The 12887-nt window shown below is 36.6% G+C and overlaps 1 protein-coding gene across 3 annotated transcripts in view; it reads left to right on the forward strand.

Moving 5' to 3' along the window:
* Positions 1-12887, forward strand: part of LOC127933154 (ryanodine receptor 3) — a 112757-nt gene that overhangs the window by 67934 nt on the left and 31936 nt on the right. For 2 of the 3 annotated variants that reach the window (XM_052529911.1, XM_052529912.1), the window contains exons 52-70: positions 34-197; positions 702-780; positions 871-960; positions 1043-1189; positions 1946-2008; positions 3768-3843; positions 3910-4036; positions 4107-4222; positions 4957-5024; positions 5253-5374; positions 5598-5647; positions 5729-5789; positions 6705-6943; positions 7446-7527; positions 8325-8455; positions 8662-8982; positions 9879-10119; positions 11205-11292; positions 11479-11571. In XM_052529911.1, coding sequence (XP_052385871.1) covers positions 34-197; positions 702-780; positions 871-960; positions 1043-1189; positions 1946-2008; positions 3768-3843; positions 3910-4036; positions 4107-4222; positions 4957-5024; positions 5253-5374; positions 5598-5647; positions 5729-5789; positions 6705-6943; positions 7446-7527; positions 8325-8455; positions 8662-8982; positions 9879-10119; positions 11205-11292; positions 11479-11571 — 2358 coding nt within the window. Of the gene's footprint in view, positions 1-33; positions 198-701; positions 781-870; positions 961-1042; positions 1190-1945; positions 2009-3767; positions 3844-3909; positions 4037-4106; positions 4223-4956; positions 5025-5252; positions 5375-5597; positions 5648-5728; positions 5790-6704; positions 6944-7445; positions 7528-8324; positions 8456-8661; positions 8983-9878; positions 10120-11204; positions 11293-11478; positions 11572-12515; positions 12531-12887 lie in introns of all 3 variants that reach the window. The other variant, XM_052529910.1, reaches the window with a different exon arrangement.

Below are 12887 nucleotides of genomic sequence, written 5' to 3' on the forward strand. Positions count from 1 at the left end.
GAGCACTCATCTTCTGAATGACTGTGTTTGTAGAAGTATGAGCAGGATCTGTTTAAGATGGCCATGCCGTGTCTGAGTGCCATCGCTGGAGCTCTGCCGCCGGACTACATCGACTCCACGCTCAGCACCACGCTGGAGAAACAGGTGTCTGTCGACACGCAGGGAAACTTCAACCCCAGACCCGTAAACACAGCCAAGTACGTCATAATTAAATTAAACAGCGTCATCAGAGTTGGTATTGTGGCTTTATATATGATCAGACACTTGCATGTGTCATTACAGCATTGCATTTTCATTTACTTAGACGTTAATCAAATGTATTGTAGCTATATGGGAGCTCAGTTCAATTACTGAAAGTTGAGCAATACAATAAAAACCATGAAACTGCTTTTAATTCTTTCAAATAAATAATATCAAATTGCATGAATTATTCTTGAACTGACAAAATTATTTAAGACATTAAAACATGCATTTTAACTTTATTGTTTGATATTGAATTGTTTTATAGTCAGTGTTTAATGCAATTACATTAGAAGTGTAATTAACATAAAAATAATGCAAAAAAAGTAATTAAATTGCAGTTAATCATTATTTAGTAATGCATTAGACCCGACACTGATTAATGCATCAAACACTGATTTCGTCTCCTCATCACGTCACAATCTGAGATGATTTGATCGATGCTTCTGTTTTCCTCTCAGCATCTGCCTGCCGGAGAAGCTGGAGTACATCGCAAACAAATACGCTGAACATTCCCATGAGAAATGGGCTGCTGAGAAGGTGAGAGAAACAGTCAGCTTCTCGATTCAAGCTGAGAGATGTTCATTAAACATGAGATTCTCCACTGATCACGCTCCGATCTGTGTTTAGGTGCTTCTGGGCTGGAAACATGGAGAAAACATCGACGAGAAAGCAAAAACTCATCCGATGCTGAGATCCTACAAGTCCCTGACAGAGAAGGTACAACCCAGACATGCATTTACCCTTAAAATCTCCATCATAATCCCATCACAACGACTGCCAGCACGCTTTCTGTCGGCAGGAGAAGGAGATGTATTGCTGGACGGTGCGCGAGTCCTTGAAGAGCATGTTAGCGATGGGCTGGAGCATCGACCGCACCAGAGAAGAAGACAGCGTGTTCCAGCAGAGAGAGATGGAGAAGATGCGCCGCATCTCACAGGCCTCTCAGGTACTTTATACTGGATAATCAGCTCCACGTAATGATTTATAATGCTCGCTAACTTTGTAAATGCAGCGATTTCATCATTAAAGGGATAGTTCACCCAAAAATGAAAAGTAGCACGATTTACTCACCCTCAAGCCATCCTGTATGTGCTGGATGTGACTTTCTTCTTTCAGACGAATCTAATCGGAGTTATATAAAAATAAAAATAAAACTTCCATGCTTTATAATGTCAGTGAATGGGTGTTATTTTTTTAATAGTCCAAAAGAAGTCCAATAAAGTGCATCCATCCATCATAAAAAGTGCCTCGCACAGCTCCGGGGAGTGAATAAAGGCACCTGTAGCGAATCGATGTGTTTGTGTAAGAAAAATATCCAGATTTAAGACCTTATAAACCATAATCTCTAGCTTGTGCTAACTGATGGATGGTTGTGCTTTATTGGACTTCTTTTGAAGTATTGAAAAATAACACACATTCCCTGCCATTATAACGTTTGGAGGAGCCAGGATGTTTATATATATATATATATATATATATATATATATATATATATATATATATATATATAACTTCGAATAGATTCTTCTGGAAGAGGAAAGTCACATACAGCTAGGATGGCTTGAGGGTGACTAAATCATGGGCTACTTTTCACTATTGGGTGAACTATCCTTTTAAGAGTCCAGCCTCGAGTGAACATCAGTCTGATAACGCAGAACACATTCACAGACGTGACGGAGGATTTGTTATCGTGTGCTTTCAGGGTAACGGCTTCAATCCAAACCCGCTGGACATGAGCAGCGTCCTTCTGTCCAGAGAACTGCAGGTGATCTGTTAACATGAATCCATGCATACAGTGATTTCAATCTGGACATATTTTGAAAATTTATTCTGTAAAAAAAATTTAAAAAAAAAAAATTCTAAGTTAAAGAATCTTTTTTTTTTGTCTTAAAATGTTTAAAATGTTTTTGTATATATATATGATATATATATGATATGGCAATACAATTTAGCAATTTTTTATTAATGCTACTTAATAACAAAATAATTAATAATTGTAACTGATGTTTAGATTTTTTTTAAATGCATTAATAAATTAATAAGATTGTATTTGTTAACATTGGTTTGTGCATTACCAATATATTTCTGTATGCAAATTTTAATTTAGATTTTTATTAACATGTCATAAACTGAATTTCAGTCCTGCGCTACAGCGCCAACTCTGGTCAAACTGCGTTATTGCAGGGTCTTACATATGAGGTCAAACGACTATTTGACAACACAAATATTAATCATAATTTTTTTATAAACAATAATGTAGACTAATTGTTTCAGATTTAAAATGAACATTTAACTAAGATGAACAGCTATATTAGTATTGTTAAAAATGTAAATAATGTAACAGATGAAAGCGTGTTGTATAGTTTTGCCAGTTACTGTTCAGTGTTTGTAGGTTTATGAATCAGAACAGCCATTTCTTCCATTATTTATCGTCTGTATGTAGCTGTGCATATCCCAGTGTGTTCTAGACCAGTGGTTCCCAACCTTTTTCAACTCGCGGCCCACACAACCAAACACATATGTTTGCGCGGCCCACTTCAAAAAAATTAACTGACCCCGCTATTGTTGGATTAATAACTTAGTACTCAGAAGCTAGATTTTAAACTATATTTATTGAATAAACTAGGGCTGTGCGATATGGACAAAAAAAAAAAAACTATCGCGATTTTTTTTTATCAATTTTGCAATTGTGCTTTTACAGTCATAAATGCATTCAGGATTAATTTGAAACATATTTCCAAAAGAAAACCAATCAGAGCTTTATCAAAAAGTTGTAACATCTCTAGAACAGACATAAGTCAGAATTATCACTATAGTGAAGATGTAAAAAAATGTATAGACTTGTGGCAAAAAAAAAAAATTTAAAAAGGGACTTTTTTTTCTTTTTTGCCATGCATTGTTCATAGAGCTCATTAATTGTTGCGGTGCCTCAGGTGTTTGCAGTGTGTATACAGTATGTGTATGCGGTCAGCAGTGAGAGCGCATAAATATAACGCGAAAGCACATTAAAATAATGCACGAGTGTGAATCTCTCTGTTCGCAGCAGATTTCCATTGCTCTGTCACAAAACCGGTCGTGCTTGCTCAGATACACGCTGCTTTGCGAGGAGAGAGTGTGCACACTTAAAACGTGTCTCCTCTCACTTAAACTGCATCCTGTTCACTAACAAATTCACTCTATGCTCATGTGTTAGACATGAATTATTTTCGCACTTTTTTATTTCTAGCCTTTTACCGCATTGAGAACGCTCTGATCCGTCAACACTGGCTCAGAAAAAAGGCGCATCACACACAGTGTGTGAACCTGGAGTTAGGCATATGCGCACGCTCAAATCGTGATTTTAGGACGTTTTCTTTTAATCGCACAGCCCTAGAATGGACTGGAAATGAACAGAAAATAATTGGCGGCCCACCTGCAATACCACTGCGGCCCACTAGGGGGCCGCGGACCACAGGTTGAAAACCACTGTTCTAGACAGATTCTGGACTTTCCACGGCTAATAGAGTCAATCTTCTGTTCTTCAGTCGATGGTTGAGGTCGTAGCTGAAAACTATCACAACATCTGGGCCAAGAAGAAGAAGAGTGATCTGTGCAGCAGAGGTTAGTTTCTCTCGAGAGCGAGGCGTGTTGTGAGGGTCATACGTGACGTGTTGTGTGTTCTCTCAGCCGCAGGAGGAGCTCATCCGCTGCTGGTGCCCTACGACACGCTCACGGCCAAAGAGAAGACCAGAGACCGCGAGCGAGCGCAGGATCTCTTCCGCTTCCTGCAGATCAACGGATACGCCGTCAGCAGGTGCGTGCGCTTTCACACGCCTGTCACACGCATGAGCACCGAATGTAACGCCGCTGCTGCTGTGTTCCAGGCGTCTGAAGCACATGGAGCAGGACTCGTCTTCGATGGAGAAACGCTTCGCCTACCGCTTCCTGAAGAAGCTGCTGAAGTACGTGGACTCGGCGCAGGAGTTCATCGCTCACCTCGGTTAGAGAACGCACTTCTCACGGGTCTCTTCTGTTCATCTGAGGACAGAGACACTCAACATTTTGTCATTAATCTCTCACCCCCATGTCGTTCCAAACCCGTAAATCCTCCGTCCGTCTTCCAAACACAGTTGAAGATATTTTGGATGAAACCCTGAAGGCTTGTGACTGTCCCATAGACTGCCGAGTAAATAACAGTGTCAAGGTCCAGGAATTATTTGAAGCTATGGGAACAGTTTTTGTAAGTGAAGAAAACAAAAATAACAACTTTATTAAATAAATCCTTTGTCAACGGTCTCCTCAGTGTCACTTCATATCTGTACTGTGTGTTCTTCTTGTGTCCTCCGCGCCACTAGGATGCACTGTTTCTTCGTGCATTTAGCTTTTATTTTAAATAAAACAGCGCATCCTTGTGGCGTGGAGGACACAGAAGAGCATACGCAGCACGTTGTTTTCTTCACTTTTAAAAAGTGTTCCCATAGCTTCATATAATCCAGATTCGTCTGATTGCTGATGGAGTATTCTGACGACGACTTTCATACATTTCCTGGACCTTGACACTGTTATTTATTCGACAGTCTCAAGCCTCCAGGTTTTCATCCGAAATATCTTAATCTGTGTTTGGAAGACGAACTGAGCTTTTACGGGTTTGGAATGACATGATGGTTATTAATGACAAAATGTTCATTTTAGAGTGGATTAACCCTTTAACTTTAACTAATTCCCTTGTTACAGAGGCGATGGCTACCAGCGGAAAGAATGACAGATCGCCACATGAACAGGAAATCAAGTTCTTTGCTAAGGTTTGAGAAGGATCTCTGAATCTGAATGTTTGAGACCTAACCCTATATATATATATATATATATATATATATATATTATAACATTAATTTCGGTATTCAATTCTATATTTTTATTGAATATACATTATTCTTTATATAGATGTAAAATAGACCATTTTAAAGTAATATATATATATATATATATATAACCATACTTTAAATTCCTGTGACCTGTTGTACTTCCTGTAGGTGCTCCTCCCCCTCATAGACCAGTACTTTAAAAACCACTCGCTCTACTTCCTGTCGTCACCCACCAAGAATCTGAGCAGCAGCGGATACGCGTCGAACAAAGAGAAGGAGATGGTCACCAGGTGATGAGTGGCTAATATCATAGTCTCATAGTCAGAAACTTGTCGGTTTGACTTACCCTCTTCACTCGTCACGCTTCATTTATGAATCATGGCACATGCTGGTTAATCTGCTTTATGATTGATATATATATAGCTGCTTCTTCTCTGCTCACCTGTCTAAGCTAGCGTTTCTTCCTTCCTCTCGCTGTCTCCTCACTTCCTGCTGCCTTCTGCTGGTCTCTAGTCTGTTCTGTAAGCTGGCCACTCTGGTTAGACACAGGATCTCTCTGTTTGGTAAGATCACCGCGTCTGTCTGACGGTCTCTCGTGCTCATCAAGTGTCTGCTTCTCAGTGCTGTATGCTTTGTGTTCGCAGGAAGTGACTCCACCACGATAGTCAGCTGTCTGCACATCCTCGCACACACGCTGGACACCAGGTACGACCTCACTTCCTGTCATTAGCTTCAGTATGTTCATGATCAGTATTTTTTTTTTACATTCCGGGAATAATTGTTATTTTATAAAATAGGCATAATTTACTATTTCTGATATATCTGATCAGCAGCTTCTCACTGAGTGAATGTGAAAAAATATCAAAGTTTTGAATGTTCCTGTTATTACTGAATTTTCTCCTTTTTATTAATAATAAAATAACACATGAACCAAACCAAAAAACTATGACGCTATATATATATATATATATATATATATATATATATATATATATATATATATATATATATATATATATATATATATATATATTTTTTTTTTTTTTTTTTTTTTAATTATTATTTATTTATTTATGTATTTATTTTTTTTCAATATTGATGAGAAATTTTATTTGAATATATCATTGCATGAAATTTATAAGAACGTATAATCTGAGAATGATCAATATTAACCACATTGGAATTAATATAATTTAATTGTTTGTAACTCATGATTGCTCAAAAACAGTCAAAATGTATTAAACCTACAAATTTATGTATATATAACAAAAAAACATGAATATTACTTTCAAAAGGTTTTACTTGCTTAAACTTTCACTTGCAGAAGAAAAACATGATAAATGTTTCATTTTCAAATGTTTCATCTGTAGATGACAGATAGATGACATAAAAGTGTTTTTGATACTAATATAACTCCACAGTGTTTTTGACACTAAACGCACTCCATACACACAATTATGTCTTATATCTCTTAAAAAATAAGTGTAAAAATCTGAAAATAGTTTTTTTTAAATGATGTATGTTTTTTAGGGTCTTAAAGGATTTGCAAAAACCTTTACCAATGTGATGAGGCAGATGGTGTGTGACTGAGATGATGCTGTAGAATGGTTTCTCTCTCAGGACTGTGATGAAGTCTGGATCGGAGCTGGTCAAGGCCGGTTTGAGGACGTTCTTTGAGAGCGCGGCTGAAGATCTGGAGAAGACTCTGGAGAACCTGAAGCTGGGGAAGTTCACGCACTCACGCAGTCAGATGAAGGGCGTCTCGCAGAACATCAACTACACCACAGTGGCTCTGCTGCCCATCCTGACCGCTCTGTTCGAGCACATCACTGAACACCAGTTCGGCTCCGACCTTCTGCGTGAGTCAAAACATCTGAACCATCACACACACTGGAGACTAATGCTGAGCACATGCTGACTCCTTTAGCTTTATAATCCTTGTTCCTGCTCTTACTGGAGGATTTCATCATGTTAGCGTTCAGAAAAAAGCTCCAAAAAAGACTTGGTTAACCTCTGAAACTTTCTTTTTTCTCTCTCTCTACTGAGTTTGTTTTTTACAGCACAAAAAAGCAATATTAACAGTAAAAGTTGCACAGATATTCACAAAATGTATTTGCAACAACATAAACAAATAAACAAAATAAATAATAATAAAATAAAATAAAATAAATAAAAAAGAATACAATAACATTTACTCAGGCATTAAGGCTGGTGATGCATAATTATATTATATTATATTAATTAATGCTAATAATATTATATTATTATGAGTAATTTAATCCTGGTTATTTGAGTAAGCGCTGTTGAGATCCGTGGGTGTGATCTGTGAGGAATCACTACAGACTGTGATGTGTTTGTCAGTGGATGATGTGCAGGTGTCGTGTTATCGGATCCTGACCAGTTTATACTCGCTGGGGACCGGGAAGAACATCTACGTGGAGAGGTGAGCGCACGCTGAGTCTGCGTTTAACTGAGAGTGACGCGTCTGACCTGCTCTTACGCTGTGTGTGTGTGTGTGTGTGTGTGTGTGTGTGTGTGCGTGCGTGTGTGTGTGTGTGTGTGTGTGCGTGCGTGTGTCTGTCTGTGTGTGTGTGTGTGTGTGTTTCTGTGTGTGTGTCTGTCTGTCTGTGTGTGTGTGTGTGTGTGTGTGTGTGTGTTTCTGTGTGTGTGTGTGTTTCTGTGTGTGTGTGTGTTTCTGTGTGTGCGTGCGTGCGTGTGTCTGTCTGTGTGTGTGTGTGTGTTTGTGTGTGTGTGTGTGTCTGTCTGTCTGTGTGTGTGTGTGTGTGTGTGTGTGTGTTTCTGTGTGTGTGTGTGTTTCTGTGTGTGCGTGCGTGCGTGTGTCTGTCTGTGTTTGTGCCTGTCTGTGTGTGTGTGTGTGTGTGTGTGTGTGTGTGTGTGTGTGTGTTTCTGTGTGTGTGTGTGTGTTTCTGTGTGTGTGTGCGTGCGTGTGTCTGTCTGTGTGTGTGTGTGTGTGTGTGTGTGTTTGTGTGTGTGTGTGTGTCTGTCTGTCTGTGTGTGTGTGTGTGTCTGTCTGTGTGTGTGTGTGTGTGTGTGTGTGTTTCTGTGTGTGCGTGCGTGCGTGTGCCTGTCTGTGTTTGTGCCTGTCTGTGTGTGTGTCTGTCTGTGTGTGTGTGTGTGTCTGTCTGTGTCTGTGTGTGTGTGTGTGTGTGTGTGTGTGTGTGTCTGTGTGTCTGTGTGTGTGTGTCTGTGTGTGTGTGTGTGTGTGTGTGTGTGTCTCAGGCAGCTGCCGGCGCTGGGGGAGTGTTTGGCGACTCTAGCCGGTGCGATGCCCGTGGCGTTTCTGGAGCCGCAGCTAAACACACACAACCCCTGCTCCATCTTCAACACCAAGACGTCTCGAGAACGAGCTCGTGAGTCACACACTCCTCTGACACACCTTCACTCAGCAAATACATTCATGCACCATCACTGAACATCTGTGAACTATCTGCAGATTCACATATTAATCATGTTTCTCCACAAACCAAAAGAATGATGAATTTAGAGAAGTGAGTTTTGTGATTCATACATGTTTTATTTGTGTGTGTGTGTGTGTGTGTGTGTGTGTGTGGTGCAGTGGTCGGGCTGCCGGAGTCGGTGGAGGACGTGTGTCCTGAGATGCCTCGTCTGGACGGTCTGATCAAGGACATCACTGACGTGTCAGAGTCCGGCGCGCGCTACACAGAGATGCCGCACGTCATCGAGGTGGTGCTGCCCATGCTGTGTAATTATCTGTCGTACTGGTGGGAGCGAGGCCCGGAGAACCGTCCCCGTCCCGCAGGCGTCTGCAGCAGCACCGTCACCTCCGAACACCTCAGCCTCGTCCTCGGGAACATCCTCAAGATCCTCAACAGCAACCTGGGCATCGACGAGGCCTCCTGGATGAAGCGCATCGCAGGTGAGCATCTCCCATAATGCACCTGCACTCGACACCTGGCTTAAACTGATGCATTCCAGCTAGATGCCAACATTTCTCAAGTTGAAGCACTGTTACTAAGACCGAAAGTGAAATAAAAATTAATGAACCACTATATACCGTATATACATTAAAATAAAAAAGAATAATAATAATAAAAAAGCAAAAAAATACAAAACCTTTAGAATTCAAAATATACATGAAAACTAGAATATATATAATAAATGACAAATACAACTAAATATTTTTTTAAATAGAACTTTTAAAGCTAGAAATGAATTCAAAAATGTAACAGGATCTCAAAATAACACTCATGAACTCAAAAGTCATGATAAAAGTATGATACTTTAATAAAAAGACATTTAAAAAGTGAAAAGAAAATTCAAATAAACAACAAAAGTTCTAAAACTTTACAATTAAAATGTGAAAATAATTTAATAATAATAATAACTTTAATGAACTCAAAAATCAGTATTCCATTATTATTTAATAAAAACTATATAGACACGTTTAATAAAATAATACAAATAACCAAAGGAGAAAACACACACACAACTAAAGTACTGAAACTTTCAAATAAAAATGAAGCTGGAAGAATTAAAAAGAAATTCAATATATTTATAAAAACTAGGATAGTATCTCAAACAAATGACCAAAATAACAAACAAATGAAAATGGAAAATTTTAAAATAAAAATAAATTAAAAATATTAGCAGAAACTATAGTAGTATCATGAACTCAAAAATAATTCAATTATAATTCAATAAAAATTACAGTCATATAAAAAAAAAAAAAAAAAAAAAAAAAAAAACATCAAAAAGCACTAAAATTAAAAGAATTAAATGTTAAGAGTGTGTGTGTGTGTGTGTGTGTGGCAGTGTACGCTCAGCCCATCATCAGTAAGGCGCGCGCTGATCTGCTGAAGACGCACTTCTTGCCGACGCTGGAGAAGCTGAAGAAGAAGACGGTGAAGGTGGTGTCGGAGGAGGAGCTTCTGAAAGCTGATGGGAAGGGCGACACCCAGGAGGCGGAGCTTCTGATCCTGGATGAGTTTGCAGTGCTGTGCAGAGATCTGTATGCCTTCTACCCCATGCTCATCCGCTACGTGGACAACAACAGGTCACTGACAATAGATATATATTTTTTGCATTATTTTAATTTTACATTTTGATGAGTTCAGTTTTTTTAATTAATAATTAATAAAAAATTAAATTTTACATTTATTTTTGTTTTTCTATTTCAGTTGTCTTTATTTTAAAATTATTTATTTTAACTGTACATTTTTATTATTAACCGTTTTAGTTTTATTTTAAAATTATTTAAGTTTTAAATTTTTATTAGGAAGCTCATTTATTATTAAAATTATAAATGTAATTATGAATCATTAATTATTTATTTATTTTGATTATTTTTTATTAATAATTTTTATTGAACATATTTATTATTTAATAATTTATTAGTTTTAACTTTTAATATTTTTATGTTTCAACATGATTTTATCTGTACGTATTTTTATGTAAGTGTTTTTATTTTGATTAAATTTTTGCATTATTCATTATGGTTTAATGTGTGTTTTACTGATTTATTTTAATTGTACATTTTTATCATTTATAAAAACATTATAATAAAACATTTTATCATTTATAAAAACATACACATAAGTGTTTTTTCTTATTAGTTTTGTTTTTATAAAATTATTTTAGTTTTAAAATATTTATTAGTAAGTTCATTTATTATAACAACTTTATGATTTTAATTTTTTTTTGTATTCATTGTTGTTTAACTAAAAAATTTTTATTTTTAACCAATTTAAGTTTTATTTTACATTTTGATTACTAATTGTTTCATTTAGATTATTTCTTTTTATTTCAAACTTATGCATTTTAATTTTATATATTTAGAATTAATTGTTTAATTTTACATTTTTTATGTTTTACATTGATATAATATTTTTTATTATTTTATACAAATTATTATTTAGACTTTAATCTACTATTTTGATTTGTTTCATTTTTGTTATTATTTATTTTTATTTTATTGGTTATTATTTGATTTCTATTTTTTATTAAACATTATGATTTAATTCATTTTGCTATTTTTATTTTTATCTTTTTTTTTTTTTTTTTTTGTTGAACTCACCAGCCCCAGTTTGTAAAGGTTAATTGTGAGCTGTGGTGCACTGATCTGTTGTTCTGTGGGTTCAGGTCTCGGTGGCTGAAGGAGCCGGACACAGATTCCAACGAGCTCTTCAGGATGGTCGCAGAGATCTTCATCCTGTGGTGTAAATCACACGTAAGAGCCGAGTCCATCAGCAGCTTTACGAGGCTCATAATGAAGCGCCGGCTTTAATATCACATCACGGAGGTCTCGTTAAAATGAGCGTTATTTTAATCCCACACGGTCCAGAGAGCATCACATTATCATTCAGAGCAACATCAGGAGCTCAAGGTGCTTCACCGTCCGTCTGTTTCTCTGCAGAACTTCAAGAGGGAAGAGCAGAACTTTGTGGTTCAGAACGAGATCAACAACCTCTCGTTCCTCACCGGCGACAGTAAAACCAAGTTGGCAAAGGTATGAGTGAGAACGAGCTCAAAGCAGTCACTTACACCTCTCCTACGTAAAGAAGAATCAGGATATGGATAGATACGAGCTGCTTGTGAAGACAAACCTGAGCGTTTTAATCTTTCATCACACTTTCCCCTTCATAAACACACACGAAAGCTGTCATTAATAACTAATATCACACATGCTAATGTCCGGCACGAGATCATCGCTGGAAGATTTGTTTTCACTGGAGAACAAATGAAAGCTCATAATCCTCTCACACATATTCAGATTCACTAAAGGCATGGATTTATTCATTTAAAGCTATATTAACAGAAATGATTTTTCTTTTACTTTGATTTAATTCATAGCCTTTTCTTTTGAGGGTTGATCATTTAAAAAAAATATAATTTTGATTGGTTTTAATTTAAAATATTTTTGTAACTTTACATTTGTATGATTATATTGATTTATTAGCGTTTTATTTTGATTGTTTTATAGTTTTATGATTTAATTAATTGTTTTTACAATTAAAATTCTGTAATTCTTTTTTTTCTTTTTTTTATATTGAAATGAATTTTATTCAGGAATTATTTCTAATTAACAATTTATTTTTATTTTTTAATATACATAGATTTAAGTTTTTGATTATTTTTTAACTGTCTTCATTTTGAAATGTTTGATTTATTTTTTAATTGTCTAATTTCTAGTATTTTGATGTTAAGGATCATTTTTTAACAACTGATATAGCTTTTGATTCAATCACTAATGATGAACTGAATACACTGGATAACTCTCACAGGAAATGGAAAACATTACTCCAATCTCTCAAAGCAAACTCTGTCCCGTTTGGACGGACTGAACTGGTTCAGAAGTTTTGCTGGTCTGATCACAGCTTTAGATCCGGTCGATCAGTGATTGAATGTGTCTCCTTCTCTAACTCTTGTTCTGTCTTTCTCCTTCATGCTCAGTCATTCCTCCCCAAGGTACAGTGAGCTGCATGAGCTCTGATCACTGTGTCTCTGTCATGTTTGTCAGATTCAGATGCGCTTCATCACAGTCACAGCTGATTCAGTTCCACTCTGTCACAGATAGACGCTTACGCTGTTCATTTTCCTGACTTTCTGAAAGGCTCTCAGTGATTTCGGCGTTTGTTCAGCTGGCGCTCTGTCTGTCTTTGAATTAGCTATTGTTTTTATATTTTCAGTTTGAATTTTATTTTTGTGTTTAGTATTTTAGTACTCTAATATACATTTTGCTTCATTAGTTGCTCTTATTTTGGTATGGTTTTTTGTCATTTTTATGTTGATATTTATTATTATTATCATTATTAATCATTCTTA

This window comes from Carassius gibelio, chromosome A17 (genome assembly GCF_023724105.1).
Source record: "Carassius gibelio isolate Cgi1373 ecotype wild population from Czech Republic chromosome A17, carGib1.2-hapl.c, whole genome shotgun sequence".
NCBI lineage: Eukaryota > Metazoa > Chordata > Actinopteri > Cypriniformes > Cyprinidae > Carassius > Carassius gibelio.